Genomic DNA, 16357 nt, shown 5'->3' on the forward strand with positions numbered 1-16357 from the left:
TAACATTTGTAAACGTTTTAACAGAAATTGGACCTAAAATCACATTTTAAAGGATGATAGTTTTTACACTGAGCATTGAAAAAGTCCGTTTAGCATAATAAAAACGTGTAAAGGTTTATAAAAAATTTAGTCATACTCACAAAAAACACTTAATTCTTTCCTACATTATAACATTTCAATACATCATTTTAACAATATTAATCAAATTTTAAACACATTAGCATTTTTACCCACTGCAAGGCTTAATAATTTTTGAATATATGAAAGTCCAATTTTACACTAATTTCTCCTGATTCAACCTGATGAAGAATCAATTTTTTTGTGATTGGACCATTGATGTTTTGAGTTTCATTGTATATATCAATTACTTTCAGTTCAGCTCTACCCAAGAATTCTAAAAACCAATAAATCATTAATCAAGTTTTTTAATATTGTTAAAAGAGTCTTACCATCCGGACTAAATTGATTATACTCATAAACCGTAAACGCAACGAACTCTCTGTTGACGTCCCTTACTTGAAATTGCATGCTTGAGTTCCATACTAAGACAGATTCACTATTTGGAGCTCCGTTTCCATTTGCAGCAACATATTTTCCAAGCTCCGTCTGTTGCTCCTGATTTCCAAGATTCACTTTGGTGTAAATATTGTCAATGTGTTGTTTGGCTGGTAAAAAAGTGGACATGTACAAAAATTATAATATATAGGCTTAATTGAAGAACAAACTACTCATTATTAGGTACCTTTTCTCTTTTTAGTTCCTTTTGATGAGAATCTTTTCGGATATATTTCACAGCCCGTCAACAAATGAACGACCAACCATGTTTTGATATACATTACTGAAAAACATGCAAAGAGACTACAGTAAACTTACCAGTGATTGTAAAGCGTTTGCCCTTTTGTACGAGTACAAGCAGACGACCACAAACTGGCCCGTATGGGACCACTGCACAAACAAAAATTAATCAGTAACTCAACCGTATTTTGAAAAGCTAATACATTCACATCAATATAAATGTTTTAGAAACTAGAACTTTAAAACTTTGAAATTTTCAATTCACAAGTTAAGACAATAATTTGTCAGGGTATGTGACAGAGATCGGATGAACACTTACGTGACTTTGGTCTTCTTAAGATCATCGAATTCATTTTCATAAAGCTTTCTCTGGCGCTTTCGATTTTCTTCATCCACAAGTTGCAATCATTAACTGACGAAGCCAACAGACAGATTTTGTATTTTGATTTGTTGTCTTGCAGCCGTATTACTCTGTTAGAGTCAGTCCCGTGTTCCACAGTCTCGGTGCTCTCTCTGGAGAAATCTAAATTTGTGATGAGAATTGGCTAAAAAAATATTAATCAGATAATTTAAATTTACACACAAGTGGTTGCGCGCACCTGTTTGTAAACTTTGTAAGACACGTTGTTGTTTCTTTGGAATGTAAATTGTCCCAAACTTTTACTGGATTGGACCATCATTATAAAATCGTTGAACAAGAACGTTAAGAGTTCTTTGCCACTTTTGACTTTGGTCAGGATACCATGATGAAGCAGTCTTCTAGGACCCAGTTTATTGGTGTCACCGTTAAATGTAATACGAAAATCATTTTGGATATATTGCTGTAGCCAGTCCAAGCGTTCTTGGTTTTCTTTATAACGAATATTTTCGTTCACACACTGCAGAAATTTCTCTGCTAAACGTAGAGCTTCTTTCAAATAACCGTAATCTAAAACTCTTCCTTATAATATCGTAAGTGATTGACCCGTGCTACTCTCACCTTCATGATTGTCGGATGTGTTTTCAATTATTTTAGTTATCAACAACGGATACCTAGTGATTCGTTGCATGGGTTTTATTAGGAAGGATGATAAAGGTAAACCTTTGGTGGCCGGATCACCCTGGCATTTCCTTATTAATTCTTTAAAGGCAGTGTTGTTTTCAATTAGATTTTGCAATAATGCGGCACTGTCCAATTGTTTACCGCAGAAAGTTACATATGCGGTCATTAGAGGTAACTATAACGGAAATTAGATATATTATTAACTAACGCAAAATTAAAATTCTTACATGTCTGCAAATAACATCACCGATAACCGTGCTGTTCGAATTGCGACGCGATTCGAGATCTTTCAGAAAGTTCTTGTTGCACTGCAAAATATCTTGCCAATTGACGAATATCTCATCGGCCTCCCTTTTCTTCACAATGCCGCTTTCACGAAGCGGCCGTTCAAATACTTTATGAACGACGGACATATCCTTTACGTACGCTCGTTCGGTGTTGATAAATTCATTTATCGACTCACTTCTTTTTTTGTCCTCCTGAGTTATGGCTGATAAACATAAACGGAGGCATTGATAGCAGATAGTATAAAAAATATGTATTAAGAACATATGTACTGTAGTAGACAAAGAGGAATTTTGGTGTTTATTGAACGTTTATTTTATTACCACAATTACCATTCTCCACCCTACATCCCAAATTTCTCAAAGTTGTGTTGTCCCTAATGATTAAATTTTTCAATAATAGGTTAGGATTTGATAGTATCACAGAATATTTAATATTCTGAAATAAAACTACACCACAAATTGTGTCATATATATGCTTTAATAATGCAATACCACTTCTCTCGAACAAATGAGTATTTCCAACAATATGAGTTAGTAGAGCATAAACCACCTGTACAGGTAGTTGAACATTGTTTTAACATCTTAAAATTATAAAAACCATAATAAGTTACTAATAACAACATTTGGAAAGTGTGGCTTAGTAGGGTGGTCTGAATTGAAAGTGGGAGAAGTTTAGTAGCAATTAAAGTAAGTAATATTCTATACCATAGGATATAAACTGTCTTACCATCAATTCACCCACCCTACCAAACGTACTGAAATCACATTTTAAATATAACAATATACAATACACATAAAAAAGGTGATATAAAATTTCGAGTCCGATAAAAGATAGATAAAAAAGGAAAATATCAACATTAAAATAAAAGACAGATACATTAACAAATAATATGAGCGATACGGTATTGCAATAATGAGGATTAATACAATATCTGAAATAATTGTCCCTACAGTCAATGATAATTAAGCCAGCAAACGGATCAGAACATTACGTGACGCATTTTAACGGACGTCGCAATTAAGCCACAGGTGTCCGCCGAAATGGGTCCCTTCGATTATCTAATTTTATTATATGTTACACAACATAGATTTTGGAACGAATACCACTAAAATTGCCAACGATATTTCTATAGAATTCCGACTAATCAGCTTCATAAGGTAGGATGGGTGCAGTGGTGCTTTAGGGGTAGATGCTCAAGTTCCTACAAAATTAAATTGCTCACATGAAAAATACTCATTTATATTAATAAAAAATTATGTTTTAGGTAAATTAAACATACGTGGGGACACAATTTATTAAGTTGAGTTTATTGGTATACTGAATGTGCTGAAAGATTGTTAAGATTATTATGTCTTCAGTCATCAGTTGACATAAATAGTTTTAAATCCAATGTTATGGTTACCTTAGGTTCATGAAAAGGAAAAAGTATATAATATTTTTTATATAAATATAATCAAATTTAGAGAAGTGAAGACTGCATTCAAAGACATATAAAAGTACTGCCACATATCTGAGATTAGAGAGACCTCTCTGAACACCCTTTAGCGTATTTAGATGAGCCTATAGATGATGTTAATCTGTATACATTATCTTCTCATTAGACTGAATAACTCTTTGAGGCAATTTATGACGATGATTTATGATTTCATCTTATCTTTTACAATTTCTATTCCTATTTTAGAAGTAACTTGTATATGAATATGATTTATTACATATACTTGTTCCTTATGATGAGTGAAAAGATTTTATAATATACTACACAATTAAACAACAGTATTAAAATAAAAGGCAAATAATATTGTTTAAGAAACTGATCATGATTTTTCCCAATTCCTTAAATATGAATCTTAAATCTATATTAGGTTAATATGGAAAAAAGCAAAAATTAATTTCACAATAAACTTCTCCATAAATAATTTATGTTGAATAAAATGTGCAAAATATGTATGTTTAAATAAAAAAAAACACTGGTCACTTACATTGTTGCTGAAGCGGTGCCACGTAATTGCTGGGAAATAGACCCGAGACACCGTTCAACTCTCCCCTCCACCATGCCTCTTCTTCCCTAGCGGTCACACTGATGATGTCATCCTTGGCGAAGCTTAGCTCATCAGCATTAAGCGCGTTGTAAGGGAATAAGGCAATTACTTTATCTGAAACATATCATTAATTAAACGTATTACACATAAAGACCATAAAAAAACAAACCAATAACGACCTCCTGCTGCATCCTGGTGGTGGAAACGGGCGTGGTACGTCCACTAGCCCGACCACTGCTGTTCAAAACCTTAACATAGCTGGCAGGGAACCAACCGACTTGTCTCTTGCGCCCTTTAGCCTGAAGCTCACCCTCCCACCAGCCGGAGTCGGTCTTCTTGCGAATCATGATCAGTTGACCTCGGGCCAGTGACAGCTGTTCAGTACTGGTGGCCTGGTATGGAGCGATCACTTGCGCTATTTCCGGTTTCTTACTTTTCACGATCTGTTTAAATACAAAATGATTTTAACAACCGCTTTTATCCTCGAAAGTATTAGACACAAATGCAAAAGCACAAACCTGGGCCCCAGATGTGATGGAGGAGTCCAGGGGTTTATTCTCGATTCGCGAAGCTGTGTTTTCGTTAATTTGGGACACTTCGTTGTCATCACCTTGTGACGAATTTACGTTTTCCAAGGCGGAGGTCACGGCTGCGGCCGAAACTCCACTGGATAATGCTGAGGTGACGGTTGACTGAGTGGTGGCACCGTTTGTTGTGCCGGAAGAGTTCTGTTCCATTTAAGACACACGAACATAACAGTTAGTATAAGCTTAAGATTGACATGGTACAAATTTAGAAACAATTATTAACATACTTAGGATGAAGATAATTAATCGTCTTTTTAATCTCTTAAAGTATCTGTACCATATCAATAAATGTAAAATCACTGCAACATTCGTTAAAAAACCCAGAAACAACATATGTTTGGAAAATTTAAAACTTACCACATCTACCTTCTGAACATAGTTGCTTGGGAAAATACCGATGGTGGTGCCAATTTTACCAGTCCACCAGTCGCCTTCCTTCTTAATGACGCCAATTACATCGCCAGCATTGAATGTTAGATCGCCCTGTTCCTGGGACTGGTACGGGTAATTCGCAATGTAATATTCAGGTTCACCTTCTGGCTCTGCAACGACGGGTGCTGAGGTGGGTGTAGCTGTTTCTTCTGGCGCCGTCGTAGATTTCCGTTCTGTACTCTCGAACGATTCTGGTACTTCTTCTATGCCCCTTATGTAAAATTGTTTGTGAATATACAAGTTACTTTTATTTTGGAATGACTTACTCTAGACGTTTAGACTCAGTGTCCTCAACGTAGGGTTCGGTGATAGGAGCAGCAGTCGTCGTTACAGTTGGATTGTCTCTTACACCCACTCCGTCAACTGGTTCCACATACGATTCAGGGAACCAACCAGTATGTCCCCTGAGTTCTCCAGCAAGCCAGCCAGGTTCGCCAGTCTGATCCACGGGTACCTTACACGGAAATTAAATATAAACTATGTTGTAACTTTGAGGAAAAACTTACGTTTATGATGTCGCCGGGTTGGAATGAAATTTCATCATTATTTCTAGCTACGAATTCATAGAGAGCTCTGTATTTCACGATGCCTGGAATAGTGGCGGCGCTAGTAGTTGTCGATTCCCAGTTGTCTGTTGGCCACTCATTGGCAGGTTGGTCAGTTGTAGTTTCGTTGCTCCAAGCGTCGTTATTCGTAGGCCACGACGCGTTGTAATCCACATTTTTGTTGACGTTCTTGATTTCCAACACTTTCGTTTTCTTCGTTTCGTAGACGCCATACAATTTTTCGCATTCCTCCACTAGTGTTGTCATTTGAGTGCGCAGATCTGTCAGTTGCGAGTTATTGTTCTCAATGTCGGCTAGTTTCCCATCGATCTGGTTTTGCATGTCTTCAATCTTCTCTCGTAGATTTTTGATAGTAATCTCCTTGTTTTCGAAAGCGACCCGCGATTGTTCATCATCATGTCCTGACTGAGCATTCAATTTGTTCTTTGCATCTAGTTTGGCCTTCTCCTGTGACAAACTGAGTAACTTGGCATTCTGCTCTTTCAACTTATTCTTGAGATGGGACATCTCCTGCATCTGGGTGTCACGGGTGCTGCGCATTCCGTCAATTGTGCTTTTAACATTGGACACACCCACCCTTGTATCGCAAATCTTTTGAGACAGTTCACGGACTTGCTCGTTCAATGACGATAATTCGATTGTCAAACTTTGGTTTTTCGCTTTCAATTTCAGCACGTTTTCTTGTTCCCTATGTCTCTGCTGTTGTAACTCTTGCAGCCGTTGCTTCTCCCATTCCAATTGTCTTTGCCTCTCCATTTCCTTTCTAGCGGCCTCCCTTTGTTCAGCTTGTCTTTTACGCTCTTCTTCTCTTAGTCTCTCCTGTTCCTGCTGTTCTCGCATTTGCTTCTCCAATTCTTCCATGCGCTTACGTTCTGCCTCCAAACGTGCCTTCTCCCTCCGTTCAATCTCCTCCCGTTCTTTTCTTTCTCGTTCTTCGGCCTCTTTTCTTTGTTGATCCAAGAGTGTTTTTCTGCGGCGTTCCAATTCCGCCTGGCCCTTTTCGAAGTTCTCCTTCCGTTTATCCTCGAACGACGCTAAAATTTGTTCATTATTCGTCGTTAAAAACAATTGAATTTACACTTACTTTGCAATAAGGTGGAAGCAGGATCTTGATCAAGTGGAGCACCACTACCCTGGCTTGATATGGATGCTGTTCTAGTTTTGCGGAACGACGGAGGGATTAGTTCTAGAGGTAACTTGGTTGGTGGTAGGGTACCAGTCGAGGCTTGTTCGCAGAGATACATTGCCAAAACGAATTCTTCACATCCCAACCTACCATCGCCGTCCATATCTGACAGGCTCCTATAATTTTGAAATGAATTAATTACGGTTACATTTAATAATCAGTAGTACTCACCATATTTGTGCTAATAAATTTTGAGGTAGTTTAGTCTGCACCATTACATTTCTCGCTTGGGCACCAGACAAATATCCAGATCTAGTTCTGTCCGTCGTGTTGAACATTTGTGTGTATTTTAGCTTGATGTGGTGAGGAACGGACCAGTCAACTAATCTATAATTGTCACCAAAATTATTATTTGTTTGTCACGTACTAGGATTCAGAAATACTTACGGTGATTCAATAGATGCCGTCCTATCTAGACTAGTTACGCTGGCCCTAGGGGTACTGGTGGCGCCAGGGCCAGGTGCAGGAATGCCCGTTGAAAGAGGCGGTGAAACAGCAGAGACCGCTGCTACCCCCGGCACCATCGGTACAGCAGTCGCCACGTTCACTGATGTCGGTGGTACGAATGACTGGGTGATATTCACTAATCCCGGGGCAGCTGGAGCCAGAGGCTGCATACCCGGAGCAACATACCCAACGGGAGCGGTAGAATTAATGCCTGTGGATGGGGCAAGAGGCGAGATGCCGCTCACCATGGGCGCAACCGGTTGTATCGTGCTCTGCATGGGGGGCACTATTCCCGTCGGAATGGGGCCCATCACGTTAGGGGTAACCGTGCCGACGGGCGGAATTATTCCCGTTGTCATGGACGCTAGGGGCGCCTGCTGACCGATGAGATTGCTGGCAACGGTCTGAGGCGCAGGTGGCACCATGGGCGGCACTTTGGGCGGTTGAGGACGTGCCGGAGCGGAGCCGTTCATCGCCGGCAGAGGGGGGATGGCGGGAGGAGTGGCTGAGGCGAGAACCGCGGGTTGCAGAGAGGCCAGGAGGGATGGTGGCAAGCCCTTAGGTATCTCGAAACCCCTTAACTTTAGATTTATGAGTTTACATGCGATAGAGAATTCGTTTATGTCCATTTTGCCGTCTGAATCTGTATCGGCCAAATTCCTGCAAAAATATGTGTCGATTCATTATTAATCATTAATAAGTTCTATTTATGTATTTTGTTTTGTTTTTTTATTACAAAATAGTAATAAATAATATGCAAATAGACGATATTAAAAGTTAAATTTATATATCCACCTTGAAAATTAACTTATAAACTATTTAAAAAATAATTTGAATTACAAATTTTATAAGTAAACTAATCTTTTCACAATAATATAATACTTGCCAGAGGTCAAAATTTTAATTAACATTCTAAACAGTTACATTAAACGAAATATTAAAAAACGCCAAATTAAAAAAATGTTAAACACTGTACTTGTGCAATACCTAATGTATGGTGTCCTAAATTTATTGATTGTGGTTGTTTTATGTATTTTCTATCAAATAATATTCTATACACATATTCACTTTAAATAAGAAATTGTCATATTTTTAAATTAGTATTATATGATCACGTAATGTAAAATGTGGCTTTGGGAACTTCCAAATATTATTCCGTTTTTTATATCTCTTGATACATATTGTCGGGATAATCACAATAGTTTAAGTCAACTAATTTAATTATCTATAGCTTATGTCTATGGTAAATTCCCTAAAATTCAATTGCTTCAATCTTATATAATCGTTGTCAATAAAATAAACAAGATCTTAATTTCATATCCTGTTGAATTTAATTAAATAATTTGTTTAGTTTGGTTAAGGTACTCTTCACTTCTTGTTTAAATTCTGGTGGGGTGTCAAATTGTCAATATAATGATTATAAAATTTTGATAAATTTAATATATAATTTTATTTTTGATTATTTAAATTTAAAAAAATAAGTAATAACTGATTGACAGTAAAAAATGAATAGATACAAGGTTATACTGCTAATAAATTGACAAACAATCGATTTAAAAATAACAATTTGATTTTTGTATATTTATATATCAATGTAAAACATTTAAACAGTTATTTTTTATTTGTTGAGCGAAAAATAGTACAAAAGTTTAATATACTCTATACCTTTGATATCTGGTATCCTATTCAATATTAACACTCTGCAACTAGGCAATTAAAATTATATTTAATAATTAATTTTTTTTCTAATTAAAATGATTATTAACTTGATATAACAAAATATATATTTTTTCTTCTATGATCATGTAGTTCTTTAATATTAATTTAAAGAAATATCATAAAAAAACTTATATACACGAAGTAAATGCTGATATTATATTATTTTAGTACTGATATATTAAGATCTGAAAAATATTAAAAATCCTTAATATGATTAATTTTTTTGGTAAATACATTGTTCAACAATAATAAATATATTCACTAAATGCTGAGATTTATTTCACTATTAATATATTAAATATTAAAAATTATTATGATTTTACTACATATTATTCAATAACTACAATCTGAAATATTCTTTAGCAATAAGCTAATAATTTTCTGATAAGAATAAAATTGTAAAACATTAAAATAATTATCAAATATAATGAATATAATTAGTTCATTAGAGAATCTCTAGTAATATGGTAGTTAATGTATATGTATATACAATATATGTGTTACTAGATAACAAGAGTAGGACAGAGTTTATTGGGCATATAATTTATATTATAACTCACCAAATTTGACCCAATACAAGGGGTGGCAGTTGAGATTGCAAGAAAAAGCCTTTGGCCTGTTCTCCAGTGACAATTCCATTCGTAGGCTTAAGAGATTTGAACTGTTCTTCATATCTGGCTCTCTCCCTGGCTAAAATAAGCCAAGGATCTGTCGAAGGGGTTCCAGCAGCAGACATTTTTACTAAAACACACATATTATTACTACATGCATTCTAATAAATGATGAGTCAAATATGGGAGAAGTATTTAAAAACATTTATCTCTTAAAACGGTAGTAATATTAAAAGATGCCAAGATAAAATGAGATCATCTAGCCAGTCGATAAATCATTTACCTTATTCACTTCAGACAATGAACGTTGTTAAATATCCATTATTAATTAACACTTTTAGCATAATTGTCAAAAAATCCACCCTCAAAACTCTGACACCATTGCAGCTAGTCGTCACAATCAATAGGTTTACGGGTACGCAAACCCATGGGCGGACGAATACCGTCCCAATACCCGCTTGACGTAGAGACGAAAGTCGCCTGAGCCGACACTTTGACATTTCATGGAAGGAGACAACCGTCCAATCTGAATGTAGTAAACAAAGACGGAGAATTTATTGAACACCGCAGAAAACTGTACGTTGATAAGAACTTTAAATTAGAACCGTTTACCGCCCACATGCAACACGACAATAAATAAAATAAACCATAAAATTTTATGTTTGATAAAATTGTGCAAATTCCAACATTTGTTAACATTTTTTAGTTCGACATGTGACAATTTCAACATTTCGTTGTAAATTGTACGACTTATTAAGAAACGCGTGATTTACACGGATTGATCTTTAGTTTTCATAAAAAATTTGAAATTTTGTATTCAACAATTTATATTCAATGCGCAGGCGCGCGTGATCTATTCTATATTCAATGCATAGTATCAGTGATGTTCTTGGGCTTAAACATGTTATCAATATTTTTTTACATGGTGAAGAGGAAACGTTAATAATTCGTTAGATAAAAGCTATCAGTGACCTATTAAGATACATATACAGGTTTACTGATTAATTTTAAGAAGTGGTGGTGCGAATAAAATATAACACATACGAAATAACTGACTAAATATTTCGTTTGTTTTTATTTGAGAAGTGTCTCGTTGAATTACAACACTTTAAAAATAAATAAAAGGAAGAAGTATTGTCATTTAAAAGTTTTAATTATAAGATTCACAAAATATAAATTAAATAGTAATAATATTTATTTATTACTTTTATAAAACTTGTTTTCATGTTGTATAATTATATAATAATCATCTTATTGTTAAATATTACAATGAATCAATTATTTTTTCATTCATTTATCTTTGCATATTAATTACCATTATTTATCTGATAAGATTATTAGTGATATATTTTATTATAAGTTTTCACAAACTTATAAAACAACATTCAGTGAATGAATATATTCCTTTTAAAATCAAAAAATATTTATAAAATAATTTAATATTTTAGTTATAGAACTATTTATTAATTAATTTGAAGTACTTTTTATTTAAATTATTTGACAGTTAAGCTAAATTGAAGGAATATGTTATGTATATAAAAAAAATTGTAATTATATTAACTAATTTACAGTAAAATAATATATTGTTTACGTTATTTTATTGAATTTATACGTAGTTTGTTTGATTGAAAGATAACATTTTAATAAATAACACATAGCAATAATTACTTACTCTGTGTAAATAATGATGTGTAATTTTTTATTACCCAGGCTAAATAATTTTCATTTGATGTTTTTTTTACCGATAAAATATTTTTTAGCACACCTATTTGTAATTGGTTTATTTTTAGATATTAGTTGTTGTTGTTGTCAGTTGTTCAACTGAACAATTTTAATAAGGTAAGTTTTTAAACAAGTTATTAGTTACATATTAATATTAATATGTAAAAATATTTTGAATAAAGATTTCCTATTTTCCTATTTTCTTGTTATACGGGTAATTTTTAAATGAGTATTAAACAAATAAATATCAATTTTTGTTTAAGTACACTTAAATACACCATGTATTTTGGTGTTATTTATATTCCAGTTACTTGTTAATAAACAACTCACTATCGCGTTAATGTTGTGTTAAATTAAGGTGTATCGAAGCAGTTCCCATTACAAATCGGTTCGGACTTCGGACTGGCCATGTCAGTGCGTTTTCGTCTTTAATTATTTTGCTTTATGCACAATTAATTTCGCAAATTAATTCCTCTCGATTGATCCCAATTGAAAAGTGGCGTGTTAGTGGAAAACCCTCCCCGGGAACGACACCGGAGGTCCACGCATTTCGTATCGGCGTGCCCATTGGTCCGGGCAATCACCAGTCATCTGCAGTGCCTTGATCTCAATCCGTCGGCAAGCGGTGCCGGTATATAGTCCTGTGCGCGTTGACCACTGCCGAAAAAGACGGTCCTAGGTGATCAAACTGGTGGAAGTACGACGTCCCAATAAACGGGAACGACGAGATCGGAATACGATTGAGCTTTTGACGCGTCGTCGAGGTATAACATTCCTATTTTTTTCCCAATTACAATGTTCGCAATGTATGTTGTAGCCGCCCCATTCGCCAGAAATTTGCGTTTTGGCAAATTGAAATAATGTCCTACGACGAGATCATACCCCTGCTGGGTGACTTCGGAAGATACCAGAAGCGCATTTACTTTCTGTTATGTCTTCCCGCGATTCTCTGTGCTTTCCACAAGTTGGGCACTGTATTTTTGGTCGCGGATCCGGATTACAGGTGAAGCCCGTTCGCTGGTCGCAAACGATGAATTAAACACAACGTTAAAAATTATTTGTTAGGTGTATGTTGCCCGGTGAACCGCCGAACGCCTCGTTTATTCTCACCAATGAGACCATGAAAGCCATGATACCCTGGGATAAGCGGAACAACAAATTATCATCTTGTGAATACCTCGATGGAAATGAGACAAAATCTTGTGAGGGGTACATTTTTGACCACTCAGTTTATGGACACACTGCTGTGATCGAGGTAAATAGACAAGGCAAAATCATTAACCAAGCAATTGTTTGGCTTACGTACATAATGAATTGTTAATTTAAATTAAATCCTTACAATTTTATGTTAACGAGTCCTAACAAATGCAGCAATCATCTCAATTAAAAACAATTGGTGTGTTTACTTGCAAATATTTTATGGAATTAGGCATCTTTCATTTATATCTATCTGATTTTCCAGTGGCAGCTAACATGTAAAAGAGCTTACCTAATTGCCAGTGGTAATTCCCTATTTATGTTTGGGGTGATGGTTGGCTCTATAGTGTTTGGGGAATTATCTGATAGGTACAAACTTTATATTTATTTATTAATACAGTTTTACATATTTTCTTTTGTAGATATGGCAGAAAATTAATATTTTTTATATCACTCATAATCCAGTTGGTTTTTGGTACTTTGGGAGCTATAGCCCCTGAATTCTGGTCATTTTCTATATCTAGGTTTGTAGTAGGGGCCACAACTTCTGGTGTATTTTTGGTGGCTTATGTTATTGGTAAGTGCCTGTTTTTTTTGACTGATCCATTAATCAGAAAACTACCATAACTGAAGTTTACACATCATATTTTAAAAAAACAATTAAAAATAATAATTTGATTGACAACATGCATGCTAAAAATAAGAGTTTTTATGTTATGAGTTTCAGTTTACTTCAAATAATCTCGTTTTTTTATTTCCTTAGAAACGTAATTTCTAAATTAAGAATTATTTATTGTGTATTGTTATTTTGTAAATACTTATTTTTCTCTTATAATTTAGTGTAAATTGTTATAAAATTATAAAATAAGAAAAATTTGACCTCATTTCTGATTTTGTAAAAGTAATATTTAAAATCAACAATCAAATATTTTCGAAAATAAAAGATTATTTGTTTATAAGATTACATTCAAATATTTAAATAATACTACAGTTTACAGGTTGAAGAATTTATGTCAGTGTATAATATAAAACAAGTAAATATTATGCAACAATTACATTTTAAATATTTTTATAAAAATACTTATTTAATTAGATTTCATTTTATTAACTAATTAAACATTCACCAGAAATTTCAAATATAAAAACGCAGCGTAGCCTGAAACAATATCTTAAATATTTGTTTAACCTAAGATAAGAGATAACTGAAACCGTTTTTTATTAAACTAACTGAATAATGACATTTTGTTTTTATTTACTTTTGATAACTTATTCGAAGAATTTGAACGTTAATTTTATGAGTAAATTTTAATTGGTGATTTATTTGGAGATTGATAACTTAAATTATATTTGCATATGATTTGAATTTGGCTATTAGAATTCAAAACTATTATTAGATAATGTCATTTACAAACTTTTTAATTAAACTACGCAATTGATTATGATTAAAAACTGAAACTTGAATATTTAATCAAACCGATTAAATACGTTGTTGTCTTTGAAACGAACCGGATGTGGAATTTCCGTAAAATTCGGCGGCATGTACATGTTATAGTAGGCTGTCTGTTCCTTTAGGGGTCCAATTTTATTGCCTTCTATAAACTGTAGATAGGGTACCACTTGAAACCCCAGTTTTTGTATAAATAAAATTATTCCGTTTACTGTTGACTTTCGCATTCGAATTCTCTTTAATCCATTTATCAGGTAATCCCTTGACCTAAATTTCCAGATATCTCTCTATTATTTTATAAAAAATATTTTTTAACCAAAACTGCTTCACATAATATTTTAATGTCTGGTTAAATAAATAGTAATAATAATTTAAATATATTCCAGCTTTAGAAATGGTTGGTCCCTCAATGAGGACTCTCGCTGGAACAGTAATCCACATGTTTTTCTCATTCGGTTACATGTTAACTGCCGCCTTGGCATTTTATATCCCAGAATGGAGATCTCTCCAATTAGCCTTGACCTTACCTGGCTTAATATTCATTTGCTATTGGTTGTGAGTACATAAATCGGTCGTAGAATTCGAATCTACAATTAACATCCAGCATAATTCCAGAATCAACCAGGTGGTTGGTGGCGAAAAATCGTATTACCGAAGCCAAGAAATTGGTACAAAGGGCCGCCAAAGTTAACAACGTTACAATAAGCGATGAAGTCTTGAACACGCATTTAGTACCTGAGGAAAAACCAGCAGTCGATTTAAAACAAGCGTCGGTGTTGGATATATTCAAGTACCCCAATTTGAGAAAACGTTCCCTGATCATATTCTTTGATTGGTAAAACCATACAAGAAACATCATAACATTTTAAAGTTGAAATTAAATTTTAGGTTTGCAAATAACATTACATATTACGGATTATCGTGGAACACGAATAACTTATCCGGAGATCCGTATTGGAACTTCGTCATCTCTGGATTGGTGGAGATCCCTGCGTACTCCTTTGTTCTGCTCACATTGAACCGATGGGGCAGGAAGTTCGTGATGTGCGGCTGCATGATTGTCGCCGGTATTGCTTTGCTTTTTACCGCAATACCTCAAAGTAATCACAACATACATTACATGATTGACATATTTTAACGTGTTCGTTGTAGATCCTCAGTGGCTTGTGATAACTCTAGCAATGCTTGGAAAGCTGTCAATTACGGCCAGTTATGGAGCTGTGTACATTTTCTCAACTGAACAATTTCCCACTGTGATCAGAAACGCCGGACTTGGCGCCGGCTCAACGTGTGCCAGATTAGGGTCGATCATCGCACCCTTTTTCAACATTCTGGTGAGCTTCTAACGTATGAGAATTAAAATGTCGAATCGACAATATCTTTCAGAGCAAAATATGGATTCCAATGCCTTTAATAATTTACGGGCTTCTGGCTTTCACTGGCGGTGTTCTGTCCTTAACGTTACCTGAAACTTTAAATAAACAGTTGCCTGAAACGATAGAAGAGGGTGAAGCTTTTGGAAAGTGAGTATTTATGTGATGTTTCGTCAAGTGCTTTATAAATAAATCTGTTTTTAGAAAAGTGAAGTCAGTACCTGCTGTACCTGTTGACGTCGAGGAAATTGCTGTCCTCAATCCTACAACAAATAACAAAACAGACGAAAGTGGAGAAAATAAAATAGGAAATGGTGTTTCAAGTTAAGACAACTTGTTTTTATAAATTTACTTTTGATGTATTAAATTTTTATGTAGAATTTTTATTATCTCGACTAAGTTTTATAAGTCATGCCAAAGATTTATTGTGGTATACCAGATCACATGAGACCAAACAGTTATTATGAGATTGTTCCATACTTCACATTTCTTTACGCAGTATTGCAAATGATGTTTACATTTTTATAATTATATAAATGTGCATTTAGATTTTTATACCCATATTTTAAAATAAATTATTTATTATTTTATTTTTGTTTTTCTATAATAAAATAAAAAATATTTAGTATTTTATTTTAAATTAACCTTTCTGAGCATTATTCTATACATTGAGGGAATGCAGGTTTTGATTGGGGCCAAAAATGTGACATTTTGTTTATAAGTACATATTTCATACATACACAATTTAAAAATAAAAAGTTTGTCAAAATCTGAGAAAAATACAAATTTTAGAGTGCATACAAATGGCTCTGTATATTATTAATAAATATCACATACTTAATTTATGGTTATAGTAAAAATATTTTTACAATCAGAAGGAAATAAATTTAGTCTGCAATTTTTAAC

The 16357-nt window shown here is 34.1% G+C and overlaps 2 protein-coding genes across 6 annotated transcripts; one reads left to right on the forward strand and one right to left on the reverse strand.

The window, feature by feature from the left end:
* Positions 1-110: 110 nt before the first annotated feature.
* Positions 111-10439, reverse strand: LOC109594607 (intersectin-1). 4 transcript variants are annotated; one of them, XM_049964009.1, is made up of 18 exons: positions 9996-10317; positions 9662-9842; positions 7323-8042; positions 7107-7262; positions 6834-7051; positions 5690-6783; positions 5450-5637; positions 5109-5394; positions 4683-4892; positions 4334-4607; positions 4105-4278; positions 2065-2327; positions 1775-2012; positions 1395-1723; positions 1115-1340; positions 743-838; positions 450-665; positions 111-394 (listed from the first exon to the last, which is right to left on the reverse strand). In XM_049964009.1, exons 2-18 carry the CDS (start codon positions 9835-9837, stop codon positions 243-245), a joined length of 5016 nt encoding a protein of 1671 aa, XP_049819966.1. In that variant the 5' UTR covers positions 9838-9842; positions 9996-10317; the 3' UTR covers positions 111-242. The 4 variants fall into 4 exon arrangements, 3 of the variants coding, with proteins under 3 accessions (XP_049819966.1, XP_019865384.2, XP_049819968.1); XM_020009825.2 differs by lacking the exon at positions 743-838 and adding an exon at positions 874-945 and having other exon boundaries at positions 9996-10315; XM_049964011.1 differs by lacking the exon at positions 4683-4892 and having other exon boundaries at positions 9996-10439.
* Positions 10440-11832: 1393 nt separating this feature from the next.
* LOC109594585 (organic cation transporter protein) lies at positions 11833-16041 on the forward strand. 2 transcript variants are annotated; one of them, XM_020009802.2, is made up of 11 exons: positions 11836-12198; positions 12252-12437; positions 12500-12689; positions 12897-13000; positions 13054-13208; positions 14465-14633; positions 14683-14913; positions 14967-15178; positions 15231-15412; positions 15465-15601; positions 15656-16041. In XM_020009802.2, the coding sequence occupies exons 2-11, from the start codon at positions 12295-12297 to the stop codon at positions 15777-15779; spliced, it is 1647 nt and encodes a 548-aa protein (XP_019865361.1). In that variant the 5' UTR covers positions 11836-12198; positions 12252-12294; the 3' UTR covers positions 15780-16041. The 2 variants fall into 2 exon arrangements, with proteins under 2 accessions (XP_019865363.1, XP_019865361.1); XM_020009804.2 differs by lacking the exon at positions 15656-16041 and having other exon boundaries at positions 11833-12198; positions 15465-15605.
* The last annotated feature ends 316 nt before the right edge of the window (positions 16042-16357 follow it).

The sequence above is a fragment of the Aethina tumida genome, chromosome 2 (assembly GCF_024364675.1).
Source record: "Aethina tumida isolate Nest 87 chromosome 2, icAetTumi1.1, whole genome shotgun sequence".
Taxonomy (NCBI): Eukaryota; Metazoa; Arthropoda; class Insecta; order Coleoptera; family Nitidulidae; genus Aethina; species Aethina tumida.

Coding starts and splice junctions, on each gene's coding strand:
- LOC109594607 (XM_049964009.1), bottom strand. CDS start 9,837: ATGTCTGCTGCTGGAACCCCTTCGACAGATCCTTGGCTTATTTTAGCC. Junction 7,052..7,106: donor AATTTATTAGCACAAATATG/GTGAGTACTACT, acceptor TCAAAATTATAG/GAGCCTGTCAGATATGGACG. Junction 4,893..5,108: donor ATGTTCAGAAGGTAGATGTG/GTAAGTTTTAAA, acceptor TAAATGGAACAG/AACTCTTCCGGCACAACAAA.
- LOC109594585 (XM_020009802.2), top strand. CDS start 12,295: ATGTCCTACGACGAGATCATACCCCTGCTGGGTGACTTCGGAAGATAC. Junction 12,690..12,896: donor GACACACTGCTGTGATCGAG/GTAAATAGACAA, acceptor CTGATTTTCCAG/TGGCAGCTAACATGTAAAAG. Junction 14,634..14,682: donor ATATTCATTTGCTATTGGTT/GTGAGTACATAA, acceptor ATTAACATCCAG/CATAATTCCAGAATCAACCA.